This window comes from Fringilla coelebs, assembly GCF_963513975.1.
Source record: "Fringilla coelebs genome assembly, chromosome: 3".
Taxonomy (NCBI): domain Eukaryota; kingdom Metazoa; phylum Chordata; class Aves; order Passeriformes; family Fringillidae; genus Fringilla; species Fringilla coelebs.
The window spans coordinates 5,041,332-5,065,035 of record NC_140030.1 but is presented as its reverse complement, the minus strand read 5'-3'; the positions used below and the strand labels follow the sequence as shown (position 1 = coordinate 5,065,035).

The 23,704-nt window shown below is 41.3% G+C and overlaps 1 protein-coding gene across 1 annotated transcript in view; it reads left to right on the top strand.

Moving 5' to 3' along the window:
• The window catches only part of TFAP2D (transcription factor AP-2 delta), a gene marked incomplete at its 3' end in the record, with an annotated part of 48,929 nt that extends 25,446 nt beyond the window's left edge, over nt 1-23,483 (top strand). The window contains exons 6-8 of the mRNA XM_084203669.1: nt 2,356-2,497; nt 8,829-8,942; nt 23,264-23,483. Of these exons, the coding sequence (XP_084059795.1) occupies nt 2,356-2,497; nt 8,829-8,942; nt 23,264-23,483 (476 nt within the window). The remainder of the gene's footprint in view (nt 1-2,355; nt 2,498-8,828; nt 8,943-23,263) is intronic.
• Between the last annotated feature and the right edge of the window lie 221 nt (nt 23,484-23,704).

Sequence of the window (23,704 nt, the reverse complement as noted above, 5' to 3'; positions counted from 1 at the left end):
GAAAAACCTGGTGCTTTTCTGAAACAGATTTACTCTGTAAGTCTTTATTTAAGGAAGAATAAAAGCATATCTGAAATAGACATTTTGAAACTACTCTACAGAAATGTAAAATCTATGGCTTAAATTTGTACCCTTTCTCACCCATGAAGAAGCCTGGGATAGATGTTTGAAATACAAAGCAATCAGTCAGCTCTATGCCTGTTCATTCTGATTGTCTGTTAGCTTACCACTGAAATATGTTTTGCTTTCACTGAAAATTATTTTACTTTTCTAGAAGCTGCAAAATAAGTGGAAATTGTTTCTCCTTTCAGCTCAGAGATACTGATTGCTTGCTAATACCTTCATTCTTTTTAGGAATACTGAAAAATCATGTTAAAAAAAATACAAAGAAAGATGATTTTGACTATAATCTTCAATTTTTGCTGTGAAGTTGGTTACAGCTGCAGAGGCTGTAGCTGGCTGGTATAAGCAAACAGATTTCCTGGGAGTGGTGCATGGATTTTGTCAGTACCTGAATAAACTGGGGCAGATAAACACACAGTAAAGCATTTTCTTGTGGAATCAAAAGGTGTTTTTCCATGAAAACTCCAGTGGTAGAAGGGGAGACGATAATATCTCAAAAGAGGGAGAATGGAGTTCAAGTAGAGGTCAGTGCATGCAGTTTCTTATTCCTCACACTGTCCCTGGCACAGGACCACTGTTTCCATGGAACTTCTCCTCTTCCTTGGCTTAACCAAGCCTTGCTGAGCATGGGATTCATCTCCCCATCTTCATTGCAGTTGCACCTTCTCATGTCAGATCACACTAAATAGGGAGAAATCAGCACTTCTGAGTTTAATGATTTAATTTCATAATTAAATGAAGTTAAATTAATAATTAAACATTTTATTATGATGCTCAGAACAGCTGTGGAATTTCCATAGCTGGAAGCATTCACGACTAGGTTTGGAAAAGCCTTGAATAACCTCATCTAAGGCGATGCTGTCAGCAGAAGGTGATTTCCTGAGTTCTAATCTAGACTTTCCATAATTCCTCTGATTCCTTTTTGCCTTCTACTCCAGTATAGGATGATCCATTCTTCAAGTGCTACTTTATCTCCATTGACTTGAAAGTACTAAGTCAGACATCAATATTGACATTTAATCTGATGAATTCCACTGCAGATGTTCTCAAAGTGAGGAGTTGCATGTCCTGTATCCCTCCTGACAGCTTCAGCCTTTTGAACTTCAAAGGGCCAGAGTCCAATGCCACTTCTCCTGATGGCAATCAAACACACAACTCTGAAAAAAGAAAAAGTGAAAAACCCACAACCCCTGAACTCTGAAACTATTCTGGAGCACATCTCTGTTAGTCACTCATGCAGATGTGCTTCAACATACGCTTCTGGTAGCTGACCTATTTCTTCTTTCTGCAATGAGATGAGAGCAAGTGTCATCTGGAAATGCCTATTTCCCACCAGGCAAAGACTAACTTAGGCACAGCTGTTCACAATCCAGGCAGCTGCTTTTGATCAGATAAATCCCACACCGAGGTTGTCAGAGTCACAGCATGCAGGTCAGAGTGTTCAGTAAACCCTAAAATTAAATTCTGGATTCTCTAAGCTAGTGAAGAAGGTCCTTTCCTTCCAGAGACATTTGGCTGTCAGCACAGAGTTGGGTTCTTGCGTTCAGTCTTTGCTGTGGGTTAGAGAGGTGCTCAGTGCAACTGCACTTCATCATTTTCCCTTATTGTTTTGGCTGGTCAGTTTTGTTTGCAGTCCTTCTGGAAACAAGATTATTTATTGAGTTCTTCCTTGGGGTCTAGTCTTCTCTGATGTGGGGCACTTGTACTGTTGGCTTAACCTCTAAGCAAATGTACTGGAATGTGTGTTATCCCCACGGGTCTTTCCTGGGGTAGAGGGCTCTTCTTCCACTAGACACAGGTAATGAACACCAAAGGGTGACTCAGTTCTTCAAAGTTTTTTATTCCTACTTTCTGCTCTTTTCCATGCCTTGAATATCGATGATGAACAGGGCTTGCAAAATTGGGCAGCTGCCCAATACTCACTGGTGGCAAGACAGGGCCAATTGTCTTTGCCAGTATTTTCTCCTGAGAGGGACATCCTTCCATGTAATGAGAGGAGTACCCTTCCTATCTTCTGCCTGCCATCAGCTGATGATTAAACATCAACAGGGCAATTGGGCTGAAACGTGTAACTGACTTGAGAATGACTGTCTACAGAAGTGACTTGCTAATGTTTGGGGTTTTTTTTTAAGAGTGTAATTAGCTCTGCAACAATAATAACAACAATAGAATAATGATGATGATGGTAATAATAACCCTAAGAAATGACTTACCCATTTTGTTTGACCGCAGGGGAAGCACTACATTTGGCCAGAGATTTCGGCTACACCTGTGAAACAGAGTTCCCTGCCAAGGCAGTAGGAGAGCACATTGCCAGACAGCACATGGAACAGAAAGAGCAGACAGCGAGGAAAAAGATGATCCTAGCGACCAAGTAAGGAGGGAGGGGAAGCGAAAAAAGAAATCGGTCTGTCACTTCTCCATGTTGGATCCGTGGGCTGGGGGAGGGAGGAGTGGGAGTATGGAGCTGGGATTGTGGTGGCTGCTATCGCAACAGTGCTCACTGGCTGCGGGTGAGATCCTCCTCTGAGATGCTGAAAGAGGGACCTGATTTACTGCAGTGGGGTTTTGGTGGCTGTGCTCTCATTGCTTGTGGTTAAGGGGGCACTGTACTTCTTCCCAGGTGCTTTGGTTTAGATGGGAACAGAGGATATTATTACACGGTAAGATCTATGGGATGGAAACTGGCTTTGTCTCCTGTTTGTGTGCGAGCAGGAGATCTGAGCCTTTGCTGAAGTACTGGTTACTGTTGGATAATTATCATTAGTCTGCTGAGGGAGAGCTGGTTTGCAGAAGGACAGATCCTCTCTGGATGCAAGCTGCAAGAGCTCCCCTGAAGTCAAAGGCACTGGAACAATGTACAACAGCAGGGGAGCTTTGCTAAAGACATTAAAGACACAAAGAGGCATCAGACTTCACTCTAAACAAGCCACTCGTCTCCCTGGAGCAGTAACATCATGTTAGGATAACATTTCTTCTAGGTTAATTAGCCTTGATGAGGGAAGAATTAGCCTTCATGAGCCATGGGAAACAGGAATAAGCAGTCTGTGTGGAGTAGGGCAGACCTGCCCTAGGTGTGTGGTCTGACTGTGTGGGGTAACCTTGAACACGACTTGCTGTGCTCATTGCAGTGTCACATTTGAGGCTGAAGTGGAGCTGAGACCACAAATCTGAGCTCTCAGTCAACCCCTCCATGCTGGAAGTGTTTGAAAACCCTTCCAGGCTGTGATATATCAAACAGGGAGGAATTTCCCTGTACTAGGAGAAAGGACTGAGCAGCAGCAGGATTGTCCTGTGTATCCCAATGTCCTTCTGCTTTGGCAAGATTCCTGGTCTTGGTGTCCCTCTTGTATCCAGAGCACTTTGCCCTAACAGTGACCCAGAGATGAGATGCACTCAAACATCTCACCTTGTGAATCCCATGAATACAGTCTGTGGTCCTTCCCTGGGGTGATAGAAGCATCACCATGTGGATCAGTGGGAATTTTCTGGTTGTGAATGGGATGAGAGACATCATATACCACGTTCCTAATTCCCCTGTACATTAAAAGGAATAATATAAGTGGGTATTATCTTATTCTTTCTTCTAACCACATTTAAGGGCTCCATGGGTTTCAGAGGCATGAAATAAACCAGCTGGCCAGAAGAAATTCCTCTCTGCAAGTTGTGTCTCCCCATTGCTCTGTAGCCCATTAACATCCTGCCTCCCAGCTGAGGATTTGTCCCATGTACAGAACACCATTCAACCAAAATTATGCAAATCTTCCCCATTTTTCCCTGGCTCTAGAGAGAAATCACAAAGCTATGGGTTGTAATAATTGGTGGGTCACTTTTATGTCCTGTCTCCAAAGGCTGTGCCACTCAGGGCACAAAAGAGCCTCACTACCCTTTCCCACCACCCCATATCCACTTTCTCAGCCTCCTTCACTACTGAGATGAGGTACCATGGGCATGCACTGCCTCTAACCACCATGAACTTCAGGCTTGTAGGCTGTTATCAGCACTTGTTAGGAACAAAACTACTTTAGTCCCCATCCTATCAGTTAAAAGCACCAGAAAATTGCTCGGAGAGGTCTGTCAATAATAGAAAGCCACATCCTCCTGCAGTCAGCGCTGGTAACAGGGACAGATGGGTCAATGTGTGTGTTGCTACTGCCCTCTCCTGCCTGCACGGAGAACAGGGGCTCCCAGTCCTGCCCAGGTGTTCGGCAGGCACAGGTCCATGGCACCGCAGTATCCGCACGGCATTTCCCAGCCGCGCTTCCAAGAGTCTGATGCAAAGGGCTCTAGACAATCACCAGGACTTTCCACTGCTCACCAGCCATACCAAAGCTCTAGCTTGGCAATTTCAGCAATTCCACAACTTCCCTGACTCATGGGCTTGTGAGGGCTGACACCAGAAAAAAGCAGGGTGTTATTATGCTGCTACCAAAACCAACACAGAAATTCCAGAGTGGTAAGATCACTCATGGCAAGCTTTGTCTGTGGAAAGAGCTGGAGTGCTGCTGCCTGTGTGTGTTGCTGCTGCCCACTGTGGGACAGAGCCACAAGCCCACAGAACTGCTCACATGGGTGGTCCTGAGGAAAAATAAGGAGAAAGAACAAAATTATTTCCACAATCCTCAGAATATAGGTGATGAGGAAAAACAAGTGGAAAGGGTAAAATTATTTCCATGGTTTTTCATATCTGGGTGTATTTCCATTATGGATTTAGACATCCACACCCATTGGCTCAGTTCAGCAGCCCAAACTCAGGCACCCACTGCCATTTGAACTGGGTTATCCAGTTTGGCCATGAGCTGCTGCTCCAGGGGCACACAGATCTCTTTTTGTTACTGTGTTGTATTTGCCAGTGCCTATGGATGTCTTGGGTAAATCTACATATGGGTAATGAAACAGAGCCCTAAATGTCCACAATGATGAAGGCTCCAGTGTCCAGTAGGAGCTCTCAGGCCTCCTTGACATCAAGGGCATCCAGACCTTGTAATCAAACAATCCACCCACCCTGAGTGGGAGCAGTTCAGCTGCCATGCACAGAACTGTGGCCCACAGGCCAGTGAAAGATAAAAAAGGATACTTTAGATGCCAACAGCCAGCACATGGAGGCCACTGAGCTTAAGTGACTCTTTTCATTACCCTGCTCAGCCCTACCTGGGCTGAGGCCATGCTGATAGAATTACAGAGAACAAAAACAGGACCATTGTCCATCATGGAACAAATCACATTCATTTTGTTGAACTGCTTCACCTTCCAAAGCTACCTCATGGAAATGGTCTCTCCCATTTGCAAACTCAGGACCTGCCTGGGAAAGTACAAATTGATGCAACAGGATGGTGCCATGGTCTGTTCTAACAGTTTTATGGATTAGACAATGAAGAATGAGAGCTCTACTTAATAATTGTCGTGGGAAGAAGAGATGATTTGGCTGTGTAGGCCGTGTTCACTGCTGAACACAAGTGTCAGCAACGGCAGGATGGGGGTGAAACAGGCTGAAAAGAGCTGAAAGGGTCAGAAAACATAAGCAATGAGATAAACCAGTCTTCTACTATTCTCTTTCTTTCCACTCACCCCCTGTGACTGAGCAGATGATTGTCTGAGCAAGTGAATGGTTTTCTGAATGGACCAAAATGCTCCGAAAAAAGACTGAATTGTCACAATTCTGGTCAAAGAGCTTTTATATTGGCCTCTCAACCCTAGAAATGTAAAAAAGGTCTCAGAATATGCATTCAATTCACATAGAAATAAAAAAAAAAATAGTGGGACCTGGTTTTATAGGGTCTTTAAACATGGGTCAATTTGCCTTGCAGAGGCATGGGAGAGCCTGGGAGGTTTTACAGCAGGAGACAGAACCTGACCAGTTTGCAGCTTGGACAGCTGCAACACTGCTGAAGGCTGTGCCCATGATTCCAGTTGCTGAAGAGGCACAGCATCCTACAGGAAACATCCCAGTGTTTCACAGCACAAGGTCTTCCATGTGATCAGAGGGACACATACACATTTACACAGACCAAACCAGAATACTGTGGATAATAATTTTATCATGGAATTGATTACAGCCAGCACAGACTAATCAGCATCTGGCTCATGACACTTCTCTGATGTCTGGTCCTTGGATACCTGGAAACTCTGCGACACTCAGAATAAATCAGAGTATGTGGGTTCACATTTGCCCCACTCTTGCACTCAACACCAGGTGTTTGCTCTGGCCACTGGTAGGGATCATGGGCTCTTGTTTTGACCCAATACAGAATTTTTTCTCTTTTTCTGGTCATATAATGGATCATCTGACCATGTATCACAAATCATTACATGTCTCCTATGCAGGAGTGACCATGACTATTTTTATTAATCTGTGGCCCCCCTAGGAGAGCACAACCATCTTCCTTTGCTTTTTCAAAATCACAGTCCAACTCAGCAAAAACTGCTAACCCCTCTTGCTGTCACTCCCCCAGGTGATATTTTACTGGTAGTGGAAGCTCTGAGACACCACTTTGCCTAGAAATCCCCTTGAAAAAAAAAAAGTAGGTTACTGCCTTTTGCAGGTTTTCATGTATAATAAAAAAGTTTTTTTTCTTTTCTTTCAATCTGCCAACATTCAGTAAAGACTTGACACGTGAAGATAGAAGGGAACTTAATTGCACACTTGGTTCTGACACTTTCCTTTGTTAAAATAAAAGAACTTTTAAGATGAACTTTTTCAACAGGTAGAAAGTAGAGGTTGGAGGAAGGAGAGAAGTGCAGTGCTGACAGGGCCGACTGGGGATAGTGGATTGTTTAGAAGCCAAAATGACTGACTGTTTTCAGTTGTTGAAAGGAACTGTTTTTCCTCTAAGGACCTGATTCATTAAAACTGTATGCTGCATTTACATACATTTCTGCTGAATACCTCTCTTTGCCTGAAAGGCTGGGGTGATGCTGTCTTTTCAAGCAGTCAGTGTCTAGGTCCATGCAGATGACAAGCATTTAGAGAAATCAGGCTTGGATGGGGTCCAGCAGCACAGCAGGAAATTGGTTTCTGCATCTTCTCTTAGTCAAGAGAGAGCTACCCAAGATCTCTGTTCCCAGCTTGTATTACTGTCATAAAGCGAAGGGTAAAACCAGCTTAGCACAGTTTTCTTGCTTATAACTCAGCAGTGAAGGACCTTGTAAAGACCAACAACCTGAGTTTACCCACTTTTTCCACCATACCCAGGTCCCAAAAGACAGGAGTTACAAGGTGATAATGAAGAACCCAAACCTTATCTAGAACCAGGTGTGCAATGAGTCCCCAAAAAGGGGTCATGGACCAGCAGAGATGCTCTTTAGTATTAGAAACTGTCCCTAGGCACAGTTGTTGCATCTATGCTACCAAAGTAAACCACACACACTCTGAGTCATCAGATTGCACTTGTCCAAGTTACTAAAATGTTCAAATGGCTCATTGAATTCTCCCAAATATCTTTTGGGCAAGTCCTGGAAGACAGCCCACAGCAGGATCTGTTCCCAGGAAGCCACAGGATTTAGGAGACCAGAGGAGCATAACTGTATGGATGTTGTCAGAGGGTGACAAATGGTCTGCAGGTGTGAGGGTGGCCCTTGTCACTCTACACTTCACTGGGTGGCACTGTTTCCAGGCTACATGTACTCACTGTGACCAGTACCAGGTTAGCCCAACAAAGAACAGGTCCCCATGATCATCTGGAGGTGATCATGCCCTCCTGATCCCCCATTAGTGCCTTTATTTCCAGTACAGGCAATGGAGAGCTCCATGCTGGTTTGAGCAGGTCCTCTTTCCTTTTTTCAATTAACTGAATCATAAACCAAGTGAAAGTCTGTTCATTCATGGTCCAGATAATAATCTTCTGAGGACATGAGCTAAATGGAACTGATTTGGTTTCTTTTTTCAAAAGTTTGTTGGTAGAATATTCCTAGGCTAATTTACAAACAATAAGGCAACAACACAAGAATAAAAATGCCTTATTGTTGGGTGCTTCCCATTGCTAGGTCCTATATAGGGGAATTCCAGGGAATAAATTTAACCCCCAGGTGCTGAGGCTTCTTGAGAAGCCTCAGGGAAGACTGAGTGGGAGAGGGAAAACAGTGAGACCATCCATCCTTCACACAGAAGATGTGCTACTATGTTGGTGGGAGACCAGAGCAAACAGATCCTGAATTCTCACTGCAAAGGGTCCTTCCTTCACACCCCCTTTGTCCTAAGGGTGGGGAGTCAAAAAGGCAAGTCCAAAATATCCAGGACTTCAACTTGCAGAAAAAGCAGTGCCCACAATGTACACAAGCCCATGTACAAGTAATGGTGTATTTTCACAAACTAAATAATAGAGTAATTTACACATTTGAGGCATATTCTAATGCTTGTTCACCATTTCCTTTAACTATAAGGCTTGCTGCCAATGTAGGTGAGCTAAGCTAGACTTAACAGTGCCAAAGTGGATCCTATTCAGGGGAAAAATCACATTTTGAAATGTTAGCATTAATGTGGCTCCACAGGGAAATATTTCTGTTCAAGAGATTCTCTATGTTGTTAGTTCTCAGAATTTGGGGCGGGTCAGCCAGAGATGGATTCGTCTTTAATTTCTGTGACAACAGTTCTGCCAAGCAATTCTGTCACGAATGAGATCACTCAGGATAAGGTTGGAGTGCTTTGGGAATCAGCTTTATGGGAATCAGCTTCCTGTTTAATTGAAGGATTTCCATTTTCCTTTTAGACAAATATGTAAAGAATTCCAAGACCTTCTAAGTCAAGACAGATCGCCCCTCGGATCCTCCAGACCGACTCCAATATTAGACCTCGACATCCAGAGACATTTAACACATTTCAGGTATGATTTTGAGAGAGGAAACTAAAAATCCATACTTTTGATTTAGACTGCATATGATGTATTAATGGTTTTTGTTCCCTTACCAAAAAGACATGCAAATAATTCATTAGCATCCATAATCACTGCTAGCTGTGCCCATTAAAAATGCAGGTTTGCCCAGCAATGTAATTCAAGTTTGCCGCATTCAACCTGCTTCTAGGACCACAATCTGAGTTTGAACAAGATATTTCCTGCATCTCTGGGTCAAATCTCCCCATCTGGCCAGAAAGTTGTCTTGCTTTAAACATGAGCCAAATCACAGCTTCCAAATGGATAGTCCAAGAGCATAGAAACAAATTCTGACCCAATATAAATTAATCAAAATAGAAATAATAGGAAGAAGAGGTTGCTTCCTCTCCAATTAAATAAATAGTTCCAGAAGTTCCTGTAAGCTGTAAGCTACTGAGATCATTTGACAGTGTCTTACCAGGACCATTTTATTAACTCTTTGGCTTCCAAAGCAGGCTGGCCTTAAAGTACAATACTTACTAAAACAATTTTACTGCACTAATTTCCAAACAACACCCTGGAAAAATCTGGGAGAATGAAAGCTGACTCACACTAAAAAGCCAGACTGGTGATATATTTAGACTCCATTCTTGAGCAATATTTAATGTACTGGTTTAAACAGGCTTAGAAGCTGTTTTGAAGAAAAAGACTCATGGTACATGCACACCAAGTCCAAACTTCATTAGAATTTTATCCTAATTATGTATAAAAGTGTATAGATGTTTTGGGATCACAAAGATTTATTGGTGTGCAATTTCACCTTTTTGCTTTTGGCAATGTGTCAGATACAGTCAGGAGTGATGTGGGATCTTCCAGAGGGCCACTTTGAAATAGTGGGGTCATCTAAGATATCTATCAAAGTTAAGTTGGATGAAACATCCTGGAGGTGCTCCTGTCTTTGCTCAGGCCACAGAGGGGAATACATGACTTGCTGAGGCTGAAGATTATTAATTTTTTCCATCCACTAGCTAATATATGAAAAAACAGGTGAAGAACTGTCTCAGAGAGTTATTTACAAACAATAATACTGAGCAAGTTTCATAGCACTATAAAGGCTTAGAAATGTGCTGTGTATTCTTTAGCAAAACCAGCTGAGCCACTGTTCTTTCACTGGTTGGACAGACAACTTCCATGTCCCAATGTCCCAATATCTGTTCGTTACTAACATTCTGATAGGCGCTGTGATAACTAACGTTTAGTCTCTCAGACTTAGAGTGGAATCCCAAAAACACCCACCATCCCACTTCCTCCATACACCTGCTGAGGTGTGAAGAGGCAAGGTTAATTCCTCATCCACAAATGCACACATTCCTGACATTCCTGTTTATTCTCACACACAGCTGTGTGCATCCCACTGTGTAGGAACACACCAGGACCACCCCACTCCTTTCTCAAGCAGTGCTGTGCACGTGCACACACAGAGCACCCAGGTGTGTGTATATTTTCCATAATACACACTCCAAAACACCCAGCTACATGCACACATCAAGAGAAACATCCTTATTTATGCAGAATGCTCATAGAGGGATTTTCATCAGCTGCCTAAGCTTGTGGAAAAGAGATAATTCCCTATTGCATGCGCACAGAGGAAATGTGATATGAGGTGGCTAATCCCCAAGGATTCCTGTGTTTAGAGTAGAAATAGAAGTCAGGATAAAATGCTGAAGGCTTCAGCTACAAAACTATCAATTGGTACAGCTCCCATCCTTCCTTCTCTGATGCACATCAGTAGTTGGAGGGCAAAGCTTCTGCAGGCAGCTCTGGATCAGTCAGCACTTTCTTTCATGTCTGCTGCAGAGCTTAGGTGTTGGGCTGAAGGTGGGCACCTGGAGGAGCACAGGCTTTGATCCTACACAGGGTCTTCCCTGGCTTTAAGTCCAAATCTTCTCTGATTGTGCTCAGGGAATGATGAGGGACCCAGAGGACTCTGCCGCACTCAGAGGTGGAGCTGAGACCATAATTCTTTTCCAGTTAGTGTAGGGATGCTGGGGCCAGATCAGCTTCTGACCTGGACTTCTGACTCTGCTCAGATGCTTGTAGGAGCCTCCACTGCAGCCAGCTGTACATCATCTGCCACAGTTCTGTCCAGGAATCTCACCTGTATAGCTCGAGAGATCTGAATTAAACAGGTCTAGCATAAATGTCTACATCAGTGTAGCTAGAATTTCTCTCTAAACTCCATTGGCTGAACAGTCTGGTCTAGATCTCCACCAGAATGGGAGATTAGCCTACCAGAACACACTAGACACCCTGTGGACAGCTAAACCTAATGCAGGCAAAAAAAAATCATTATTCCCATCCTCTAAATCCATCAGTCTTCACACCCAGATCATCTCAACACCTACTACCACTACTTGTCATCTTGAGATTAAATATCACAGAATCATAGAATGGTTTGGGTGGCAGGGACCTTAAATCTCATCTTTTTTCAACCCCCTGCCATGGGGGAACTAGAGAGTCTTTAATGTCCCTTCCAACCCAAACCACTCCATGATTCTATGATCTGATGAAATCTTCAGAAATCTGAAGATATTTTTTATGATCATGAAAAAATCAGAGGACTCACACAAATGTCTATTATTAAAATAATTTCTAAGATATTGAAAGACTTTCTGAAGAGCTATAACATCAGATATCTACAGTGGAATTGGATCCAGCCTCTACTACATTGGGGTGAAAGGGAGTTTTCTTTAGGAATAAATTCCCCTACAGGTGTTCAGTGTAGAATTGTGTACTCCACTTTCTCATGATGTTACCTTTTCTATGTTAATAATTAAGACCAGGGTTCACAGACTGGCACAGGTCAGATAGAAGCAGTTTTTTCCCATTTCCTCTGTTTTAAATCTTCAAGTTCATGCTTCTCTCTGAAGTTTATCCACTGAGTCTTAGTTCATCAAGATCAGCAAATGTGTCCAACCTGAAGTACAGGATAGTCCCCATGAAGGGATCAGAAGTTTTGGGTCTGCTCAAACTCCAAACTCAAGTTTCACAGAAAGCACAGAATGCAAAATCTTCAAAGGAGCTGCCAGTGAGCCTGAGAACTGCTGGATTTTGCACAACCTTATGCAAAAAAATCAGAGACTCTTGTACACCTCTGGTACACCCTGTTTGTGCAGCTGCCCTCTGAAACGTTCATCTGACCCGAAGTCAAAACTCAGTGCTCCATGAGGAATGATTTTCCAATATTATTCAATCATGAACAGAAAATTCAGACCCTTACATTAATAGCAGCAAATATTGTGCACTACCTGAGCCAGGGTCATTTTATGTTTTTTCATTCAACTTTTCTTCCGTTTCAATACATTTTAGAAGACTTTACTGCAGAGAAGTTACATTGATAATGTCACTTATCAGTAGGCTGTTGAAGATGTATTGATAACCTCAAACAGCTTCAAATATCTTGGTACTAGCAGGTAAAAGTAGTGCCAGAGAAGAGGCATTGGCCACCTGAGCTTCTCTTCATCTGCAGAATTTCTGGGTTTTTTTTTCTGCCTGTTCTGGCTAGCACTAATCCAAATTATTCCTGGGCACAGTAGTACATATATATCACCAATAAAAGTGTAAGTTTAGAAATCCTGGAAGCAGCAGCCCTTATTATGGGCCAGTAAGGTGCTGCTGTGGTATAAATTTAGATTTAGGGAAGTCCTGCCTTGCCAGGGCTGGATCCCAAATCTCACAGGCTAAGTGTTGGGGTAGCTCAGATTTCCAAGCATTACATAAGTCTGCATTCAGGAGGAGGTGACGTTGTAGGGCTGCCCAACCTGTCCTTCAGCTCTTCTTTGAGCTGGAAAGTTTGGAAAAGACCTTAAAGATCACCTTGTTCCAAATTCTCTGCCATGGGCAGGGACACTTCCACCAGACCAGGCTGCTCAAAGCCCCACTCAACCTGGTCTTGCACACCTTGAACACAAATAGTCCTATGGGTTGTGCCTGGCCTGAAAGTCACCACATGAGCTACCCCACCCACAGTTTCTGAGGAAAAATTAAAAGTCATGAAGCCATGGAGCAAACAAAAAACCCCTGGAAAAATCCATTTCCATTACTAAGTGCTGAGCCTTCTTGTCCAGACACAGGAGCTCTTTATTGTCCTCTAAAGGCTGATCTGTGCAAAGCATTTTTGGGTTACTACAAAAGAAAGCAAAGTCAGCATATCAGTACTAGGAAAGAACCTGAAATTTTCTATAGCTTTAATGAGAGGAACCTGTTTTTCTCACCCTTTACTTTCAAAGTGGAGAGACCATAAGGATCATCAGGACAGTAAAGAGTGAGAAGAGCAAGAGCAAAAGAAAGAGAAGTGAAAATGAAAGAGAAAAGGAAAGTAGTTACATAAAACTTAGTTTCTTTTAAAATCCTTATAATATCTATAATACTTAAAAATACTTATTTACTTTTAAGTATTTACTTACAAGTATTTTATCATACTTAATGATAAAATACTTACAACATTTATAATACCTATATATTTATGATACTTATAGATTACTTATAATTCAGATGTTTTTTCCCCAGAATCCCACAGAATCATGTGAGGTTTCTGGTACATGTGCATGGTCCTGAATGTGGAAGAGGGAAAAGCCGGGCAGTTAATTTCTCATGAAACTTAAACCAGATTCAAATCCTACAGGTTTGGGAAAAAAAAAAAAAAGTAAAGTAAAGGTGTGGCTTCTCTCTATTTTTTTCAGGACCTTTAAGGTAATAGAAATCTTTCTTTAGAATTGTAAGATTATAATGTCAAAAAGATTGGTGTAAGCAAAACATATGTAAAACACTGAGAATAATTCACTTTAGAAAAGCCCAGAAACAGTAAACCAGGGCAATCATGACCTGCAGCAGGTGAAGACAAGTCTGCCTGGAGACACAGGAGCTCTGACATACACACTCAGAGATTTTATGGCACAGGTAGTTGTGAGGGGAGATGGTGAAGTCTTGGATAACCCCCAACAACATAATTCTGCCTCTAAATCAGCAGAGTTGAATGCTGACATTGCAATCAACAGGTTCTTCTGCAGGATCTGGAACAAAGTTGACCAACACAACCATCAAGCCCCATCCTTTTCCTGTTAGGGCTGTACAGGTAGATCTAAGGCATGTCAGTATGGAAATAGCCATAATCCCATATCACTCATCTCTGTGGTATTTTTGTATTACCCACATGTTTAGTGCATCCAGCCCTCTCCAGATCAGGGAACCAGACCAGAAGAACCAATTATTCTCTGTTGTAGATTCCTGCTGTGAAGAAGGGAAGTGTTTCTGTCACATTTCAAAGAAGGAATGAAGACAGGCAGAAATTAAGACACCTCAAAAGATACACAAAAATTGATCTAATGAACTGTGTGCTTTTAGACCTGGACAGTGGATCACAAATGTCTGTAATGTTTGGATGCTTCTGTGGTATCTTGAATGAATTTGGCCAAGACCACCTCTTTCTGTCCCAAACAGTTCCCAGGCAGTGGTCAGCCTTGCCTCAGTTGGAAGTTTAGTTATGGCCACTGCTTTCATGTAAAAATGCTTGATTGATAGAGATGGGGCCAGGCTGTGCCAGGTCACTCATGGCCTGAGGAATCTCTGGATTCTCACTTTGCTAATGCAGCTAAAGGTGAACCAACAGCAGTTTAAGAACCTTAGAGTGATTCACCTGTCTGGTGAATGGGGAGACCTGGGGTCATTTTAGGTGTGAAGAGACATCCTGTTTCACATGCATCTACCACTCAGATCAGCATTTAGGGAAGCCCTCTAATTGGATCAAATATGGAAATCAATAAGGCAGCAATTAAAAAAAAAATATATATACTTTTTAGATAATATTTCTCTCCTGTTGAGTGGAGAGAGCACATACCTTCTTCTCTCTTCCATTTCACTTTCATATCTGAGATTCAGTCAGGAACCTGAAAGTTTAACTGATATGTCTTCATGTCATTTTCTTCTTAACCTGCCCGTAAACCAGAACAGTCTTGTTGCTTGTTTTTTGGGTTTTTTGTTGGTTTTTTTTTAACTTTTTAACAGAATTATTTTCTTGGTTTCCCAAAATCTTATGTAAACTAGAGTTAGCAGAAAAGCCATCAAAAATACCCCACATTCTGTGCTGCAATACCAAAGCTGTAACACACAAGCCTTTCAAACAGAAGACTTTCTGAGATTATACTCACAAGATCTGTGTCTGTGTCTTGTTTCATACATACAGACTCCATGACCTCATCAAACACCCTCCTAGCCTTGCTTTTTTCACTTGTAAAATTGGGTATAGATATATCATCTACATTTGCTTTTGGGACACTTGTGTGTCTAAGAATCTGTGGTGTTTGGAAATTTCAGATATCCTACTAATGCCATCCATCATATAGGGAAAGGAGATTGTTCACTGATTACTGCAGTCATATTTCATCCTTTAACTTCAAGGCTACATTTCATCAAGATGCAAAATCACACCCAGATCTTCTATTTTATATATAAAGACAGCAAGTCAGCAAAGGGAAAACTACTTTCTTGTACGTGACACTCCTTTCACTGCAGAAACCTTATAAAAACCGACACACAAAAAGTAATAGGTTCAGAATACTAAAGTTAGGTAATGAAAGCAATCAGCATCCTCATGGATTATTCTGTGTTCTGTCGAGCCATCCAGCTGATATGAAACACCCTTCCTGTGAAACCATTTGAGACAAGAGTTTTGTCGCTCAGCTGCTCGCTGAGCCTGGAGCTGTCAGCCTCCTGCCAGTGCCTGGCATCACGCTGATGAGGTGACACGAAAAGTGACAGACAAGAAACCAGAATCTCAGACTTTGGGAGCAGTGAGAAAGTAACATCCTTCTTTCCAAAGGGGAAAACGGAGCGCTGAAACAGGTTTTGAAGCTCAGTGTGTTCTTTAAACTGTAACAAGAAGCCAAGCCCAAAGACTTACTTGTGGGTTGCCTTCGAAGACGTGCTCACCCACTCTTGTACATTGTTCTCTCTCTCTCTTTTTTTTTTTTTTTTACAATTCTTTGCTTATCAGGAGGTAGAGCAGCTTCTGTTATAATTCCAGTGATCTCAGTTCACAGCAGCAGCCTCCTGCTTGGATGCAGAGACTGGAAGAAGCCTGGTGCACAATTAATCTTATGGTGAAACACCTCTGGTGCCCTCTAGAGTTCCCTGATTTCCAGGAGCTCCCTCAATCTTTGGATTTTGTTACCTGAGAGGAGCAACACTGGTGTCCAGCACTAGGGAGCACTGAGGCACTAGGGAGCAACCAATAGTTGCATTCTTTTTTCCTTTTTTTCAATTTTATTTTTACTTTTTTTCCCTTTTCTCTTTATTTACCGTAAGTCTTAGAGTGCCTCCTTCTGGTATCATTCCCTCACTTCCTTTCCAAGGGATTCCTTCTTTAATCTTTCCATAGTAAGGTCTCAATCATCGTGTCCTGCTCTCTCGATGAACTAAATCCTTTCTAATTTCTAATCTTGTTAAAGGTTTTTATCATGAGTTGTATGATACTGTATTCCCTTAACATCACAATTTATGGAGTCAAGAAAACAGACAAAAATCTGTTTTCTTTTTTTTTTATATGATTCATTAAAAACTAGGTTCCATAATCGTGGGGGAAAAAATATGTACATTCATTAAAGAAGCAAAAAATCTTGGGAGTGCTTAGATTTTCAACAAAGCTTTTAAGGCACTCTTGCGTTTCCCAAAAGAAAAAGGAATGCCCTCCTCTCCTTTCCAAATAAAAAGGCTAAGAAATTGATTGCACTTTGTCATGAGCATGTTGATAAATGTTCATTCTTGGTCTTTCTCTTTTGAGGAGGGCAGTCATCACACCGCAACAGCAGGGCTTCTCAGCTACATTTCCTCACTGGAAAAATTTGTGGATGGTAATAAATTGAATGAACCTCATCTTTTTCTTTGCCTTCCCATCAAGTAAAGATAAACCACTAAATGTTTTAAACTTTGATCTACAGTTCAGAAACACTCCACAGTTTTTGGAAGTTTCAGGTCTGTTACCTGGGCAATTCTTTTTAGTGTGGAAAATGAGCCCCAAAGTCTGAAATTTACAGATCCAAAATAGATTATCCTAAATTTGGGGCATCAGCTCTAATGCTCTCCTCCTATTTTCTCCTTGGCTTTTACACATGGTAGAAGGAGGTCCATCTGCTTAGGAGGACATGTCCTTAATACACTATGAACAGAAGGAACACATGAGAGCCTAGTTTGAAGGCAACTTCTGTGCTGTTTACTACTCTGATCCTTCTTATCCCTGTAATATACACTGCCCATGTTCCAATTTTTGGCTATCAGTGTAACTTTTGTCATGGACCTTCTGAGCTTCTGAAGTAAAGTTATTACCATTTAACTTTCTAGGCAACCTTCTCAAGAGAGACCTTGAAATCAATAGAAGCATCTCAAAGTCAATATTCTCACCTCTATATTCAGATGTTACTTGCGCCAGTGAAGAGATACAAATATTTTACCATTTCTTTTACAGCCATTAAACGTCATATCATATCATATCATATCATATCATATCATATCATATAAAATCATACCATATCATATCATATATTACCATCTGTCATCAACAGCTGTGTGCTGTTGAATTTAGATAATCATGGAGTTTTCGAAGTCAAAGTTCTGAGAAAATCTGACCAACAAGTTCAAGGTTGCTTTGTCTTCATTATTATTATTTTAAAGGGCTTATTTATTTTAAATGAGGATGTAAACATTCAGTGCAGATGGCCTCTCCCCCCCCCCCACTGAGAGGGAAGCTGTTTCTTTTGCTTCATGTCAGAGCTTCACCAGCCTGGGGTAGGGAGGAGTCCTTGAGGTGGTTGCCAAACGAGACTCCAAGCCTTCAGGCACACTTGGATCTTTCCACTTTTAAGTAAGGCCATCATTAAAACATGAGCAGACATAATTGCATCATAGCATTGGCAGAATTACAGGCAGGTCTGGATATCCTTAAGCACCAGGCTTTGTAATGTGTTGGCCTGATATTCATTGCCTTTCTCTGCACCTCTCCAACACCAGAATCAGAGATTTCAGCCTTGCCTCTCAGAACAATAAAGTTGGTTTATAGGAGCTGTAGTGGGATGCACTACAAAGCTGAGACTACCCAGAAGACTCCATTATGAAACCACCATGTTTAATTTTAGGCACATAAGCCCAAATGAAAGTATGATAATGAAAGCAACTCTTTTCATAGGTGTGGAGCATACCAAAAATGAACCAATTTCAGTGTGAGCTCAATTAGCCTGGAAAATCAGGCAGCTAAATTTGACTTTCAGGAAACACATTTGAATGCTCTGCCATTAATGTTCTGTCTGTTATGTCTGATTTAAATGTAAAATCAGATTTTCTCCCAAACTTGAAACTTACTTTCATCAGCAAAGGGAAATTATCCAACTTACTTGAATTTTTCAAAGACTTTAACTTGCAGAGAAGTAAGGACCACCAAAATTAGAGCAAGGGGAATTACTGATAGAAATGTAAGATAAAGTAGAAGATAATATCTCTCGGCCTTTTTATGCTCATTACCTAAAGTGAGCCTAATAAAATACACCCTCATAGGAGCTTGGCAAGAAGGGCTGGTTAAAAATTTTCTGCAAAATGATTTCTCTTAATAAGCTTCATGGGAAAATTAAAAGGCTCTGCATATCCCCATTTGTGGAAAAGAACCTATTCATCAGGAACTGAAAGACTCTGCAGCATCATTTCACTAAGAAAATTGGCTTTTTAATAGGAAACACGAGGCTATGTTGGTGAGAGCTGCCATATTTAATGATTACTGGTAACTAAAAGGCTAAACAGTAAAGGAAATAGACCCCTTACTCATGCCAAAACATTCTTTTCCTATGAGCATTAGTTTTTTAAACCAGAAGTTTCAAATTTTGCTCTGGATAAAGTAGCAATATCTTGGTGCTTTTATGAAGCTGGATGTCGAACTTCTTATGTAGTCAATGAAGATCTAGGGCAAGATATAGCTGAGCCTTTTTAGGTGCTATTATGTATTCCACCCACTGCTGGTTTAAACGGGTCCTGGTCCCCTCTAACCCCCGTGTATTATTAACTGCTCACATGACACAGATGTCTGGGTACCCCAGAACATCTCAAATAGCACCCAAATCACATTTTTATTTAGGATGGAGCCCCCAGTGTAGCCAGGAGAATGGTGCAGCTAACCATAAAGGAGACACATCCATTTAATGTGCTAATTCATTCTCCAGACTTCTGTGACTGTATTGAACAAAGCCCCAGGGCTCAATTTATCTGCGTAAACAATTTGAGATACACAGGGGTAACCTTCCCAGCACTAAAACATCTAGAAGCAGGCTGGACTTCAGCCCTGTATCATATTCATCAAATCTGTGCAGATGTTCCAAATGTCACAGGACATATTAAATCACATAGGCTCTTCCAGACAGGAAACAAAATTAAGTCCCCTTTGGTGGTAACAGGAGTTTGGCACTGTTGATGTTTACACCTACAAGTCGGCACCTACACTTACGTATCTTAATATCAGATTTTGTCCCAGTCTGGGATTTTCTACAGTCTTGCTCAGAATTTCAGAACATTAAAATTTGTTCCTGTTTGATCATTTCTGAGACAATCCCTCTAAGTTTTGAAGGTTGTATTCCCACTTTACTTCTCAGGGTCTGTTGAGCTGTCAAACGAACACAGTATCATTCCTTTTGTTCCCAAATTGAAAGTTTCAAAAATTGTAGGCCAGAAAGTTTCTTTTCCATTTAATCCTGCATTAAACTTACTATCTACTTGACCTTCTCAGCCTTTGCAATGCCCTGAAAGCAGATTGTAGCCAGGTGGGAGTCAGTCTTTCTTCCCAGGTAACAAGCGATAGCACATGAGGAAACAACCTCGAGTTGAGCCAGAAGAGGTTTAGATTGGATATTTGGTAAAACTTAGCTGAAATTGTGGCAGGTATTGGAACAGGTTGCCCAGGGAAATGGTGAAAGAGTTCAGTAATCCCTGAAAATGTTCAATAATCAAGTGGATGTGGCTTTTGGGGACATGGTTTAGTGATGGGCTTGGCAGTGCTGGGAAAATGGTTGGACCTGATGATCTTGGTGGTATTTTCCTACCCTAAATGAGTCTATGATTTTATGATTTACATCTAATGGAAATGGATGGGTGAATGAATGAATGAATGAATGAATGAATGAATGAATGAATGAATGAATGAATGAAGATATTTCCAGCTTCTATAATACTAGTTTATTTTACTTTCAAGATCATGAAGATTTTTACGTATCTCAGTATAGTCAGTTCCCCAAATCAGGACCCAGGAGATCACACAAGCAGTGTAAAAATAGTGCAATAACATAACTCGTATTGATACCTTTAATTTCCTTTTTCTTGCTTATTGTTTCTGCAAACTCCATCACATTTCCATTTTTCTGGACTTCACAAGACCGGAAATTATGATAAAATGTGACACAAAATCATTAAATCACCTGACTCCTAAAGTGACTTGAAAGGGAGTAAAATACTCATATATGCTACTGCTGATCTAGTTTTTACAGCTATTTAAAACATGACTTACAATGATGATGATTTTTATATTTCTGGTATGCCAGGCATACCTAAAAAGAAAATAAAATAAAACTGAGGTATTTTTACCTCTTTGCAATGCTAAATTATAAAGATCCCTATATTGATACAAGTTCCAGCATCCAAACTTTATGTGGTATTATTAATTGATGTCTGCAAAATATTGCTTGTAAATATTTAATTACAATTTTCCTTACATTACTAACTGGGAATAAATATAAATTTCTGCTTTGAAAAGTGCCTGGAGACTGATAGATAAATTTTCTAAATGCTAGTTATTTGGAAATAGCCTTTTGGAGACCTTTTATAAAAGATTATGCCACTCCCAATCTGAAATGAAGACATATTTCTATATTGAGCACTCATTTTGATTAGAATTCACATATTTTTGGTGTCTTCCATAAGATACCAGCTTTCCTATCAAATAGGTTTCCCATGTCTAGCAGACAGAAAGGTGACCCAAAAAAATATCTTGAAGCCTTTTCCATGTGGGTTTTTTGGCACTTAAAACATCCTGCTAATTGTCCATGTCCTGTAAAACCATTTTCCCCTTAGTCCCTACATTTTCACTTTTTTTCTAAAAAGCCTGGGAAGACTGAGAAGCCAAAGTGCAGAGGAAACAGGTGACTGAGGTGAAATATTCATATTTCTAATCCTCACGTGGGTCTCTGCATCAGATCAGGATTTACTGATGTGGTAGTGAGTCAGTGACAGCTGTCACTGGAGGGACAAAATCTTAATCAGCAGGGAATGGGAAACAGTTATTTTTCCTTGGCAAAATCACTGTGATGTGGCTTTTCTTTTCCCCTCACCCAAACCAATATAAAGTATTGATTTCTCAAAAATGCCCACAAACTCAAAAATTAGCTTCTGTTCCTTTCATCTTCTTTCTTCTCTAAGAAGCGTGATTAAAATAATTGACATCACATCTGAAAATTTTGATGGCATTTCAATCTTTGAAATAATTTTTTATTTATGTTTCTAAATTAGAACAAAAAATCTGGACAATTAGGGCAGGGGGTTTTGTTTTCACGTACCACTCATGAAAATGAATCATTATAACAAGGAGAACAACTTGGTTGCCCATAGTAATTTTAGATTTTTTGGCCCTTTCGTGATCATCTTATACTGCACACACAATATTTAGGCAAATGGCACCAAAGTCAATTGCCTAAAAACCAATTTCTAGTGGCACATCCCATATCCTATGGCAGTAGGGACATCCCGCAGTCTTGCATCCAGCTCTGGGGTCCTCAGCACAGGAAAAACATGGAGCTGTTGGAGCAAGTCCAGAGGAGTCCATGAAGATGGTTAGAGGGCTGGAGCAGTTCTGCTACAAGAAAAATCTGAGAGGGTTGGGATTGTTCAGCCTGGAGAAGAAAAGACTCTGGCGAGGCCTTAGAGCCCTTCCAGTACCCTAACAGCCTCCACGATGGCTGGAGAGGAACTTTGGATAAGGGCATAGAGTGGCAGGAAAAGGAGGAATGGCTTCCCACTGACAGAGGGCAGAGTTTGATGTCATATTGGGATGTATTCCTCACACTGAGGGTGGAGAGGCCCTGGCTGCTGTGGCTGCCCCTGGATCTCTGGAAGTGTCCAAGGCCAGGTTAGACAGGGATCAGCCTGGGCTAGTGGAAGCTGTCCCTGCCCATGGCAGGGGGATTGAATGAGATGATCTTTAAGGTCCTTTCCAATCCAGACAATTCTGTGATTCTATGATCTTCACAGAGATGTTATCCAAGAGATGGGACTTGTAGAAAACTCACACACTTCTGGATCTACAGGTGGCAGCCAGGAACAATGACAATAAAAATTCAGTGTTTAAAAGAACACCTTATTCAGATGTTTAGATGAAAGGTGAACAGGGCAAATCTATACCAGTAAATTCAACAGTACCAAGGGAGCATCATAAGAACTGTGTTATTTTTGCCATATAATTGGTTAGGATTGTTCATTAATTCAGCCTGGCTAAACCAGCCCTATGTGAAACATTTTCTGTTCATTGATTGAGCATGGGTATTGTCCAAGGGTATTGGCCAGGGTCTATTCCCAACTTCAGATCTCACCCTGTTCGATGGTCCATGAGTGTAGCAGCAGGGATATGACCAAATCATGTCAATTGTGGTGAGGGTTGGAGATGGTATCCTTGGCTTTGCTGAATTTCCTAGTACAGATACAGTCATATCTTCATTTAGAATAGCCAGGTCATGTTTAAGAGCTATAAAATCACAGAATCATCAAGGGTGGAAAAGACCTCCAAGATCATCAAGTCAACTGAGTATGATCCAGAATTTTGAATAAACCACAGAGAATTCTTTTTATTTACCCAAGAAAGGGGAGCCAGACTTTATGACACTGGAAAATTAGCAATGCTGCAGAGCTGAGGCCATGGATTCTGTCTTGGCTTCTCTGAAGTCAACAGCCCTGTGTGAGTCTGCACTTGCTTAGAGTCTGTCCCGTGGTGTTTCAGAACTGAGCCTCCACCAAAAACAACCTTTGAAGCTGCATGCAGTCTGCTCTTTGGCTCTATTCCTTTCTTTTCTTTTCTGTTTCTCCCACAGGTAATAAATAGTTTAGGGAGCAAATCTTGAATTTCAGTATAACAAAATGAGCGTACTGTAAACTCCTCAGTGTTTGTGGGCACATTGATATTTATGTGCGTGTGTATATTTCTTTCCCTTTTTTTTTTTTTTTTTTTTTTTTTCCTCCTTCTTCTGTCTCCCTCCCATTTGTAGTTTGATCACTCATGGTTTTGGAACTCCTGCAATATGTGCTGCCCTAAGCACTTTCCAAACTGTTCTCAGTGAAATGCTGAACTACTTGGAAAAGCACACATCGCACAAAAACGGAGGAGCGGCGGAATCCGGCCAAGGACACGCCAACTCGGAGAAAGCCCCCCTGCGGAAAACTTCAGAGGCTGCTGTGAAAGAGGGCAAAACAGAAAAGACAGACTAGCTACATCAAACAGAATCTATTTCGAGAGAGTCTTGCTGCTGATATTTTTTTTAAATATATATATCATTGAGGGCAATTTATCTCCAGTGGACCAAATCCAGAGGAAAAAAAAAAAAGAGGGGGGGAAAGAAAAAAATAGTAAAAAAGAAAATAAAAAGAAAATAAAAAAGATTAAAACAGAGAGAAAGAGAGAGCGTGAGAGAGGAAAGTATTCAACCCTA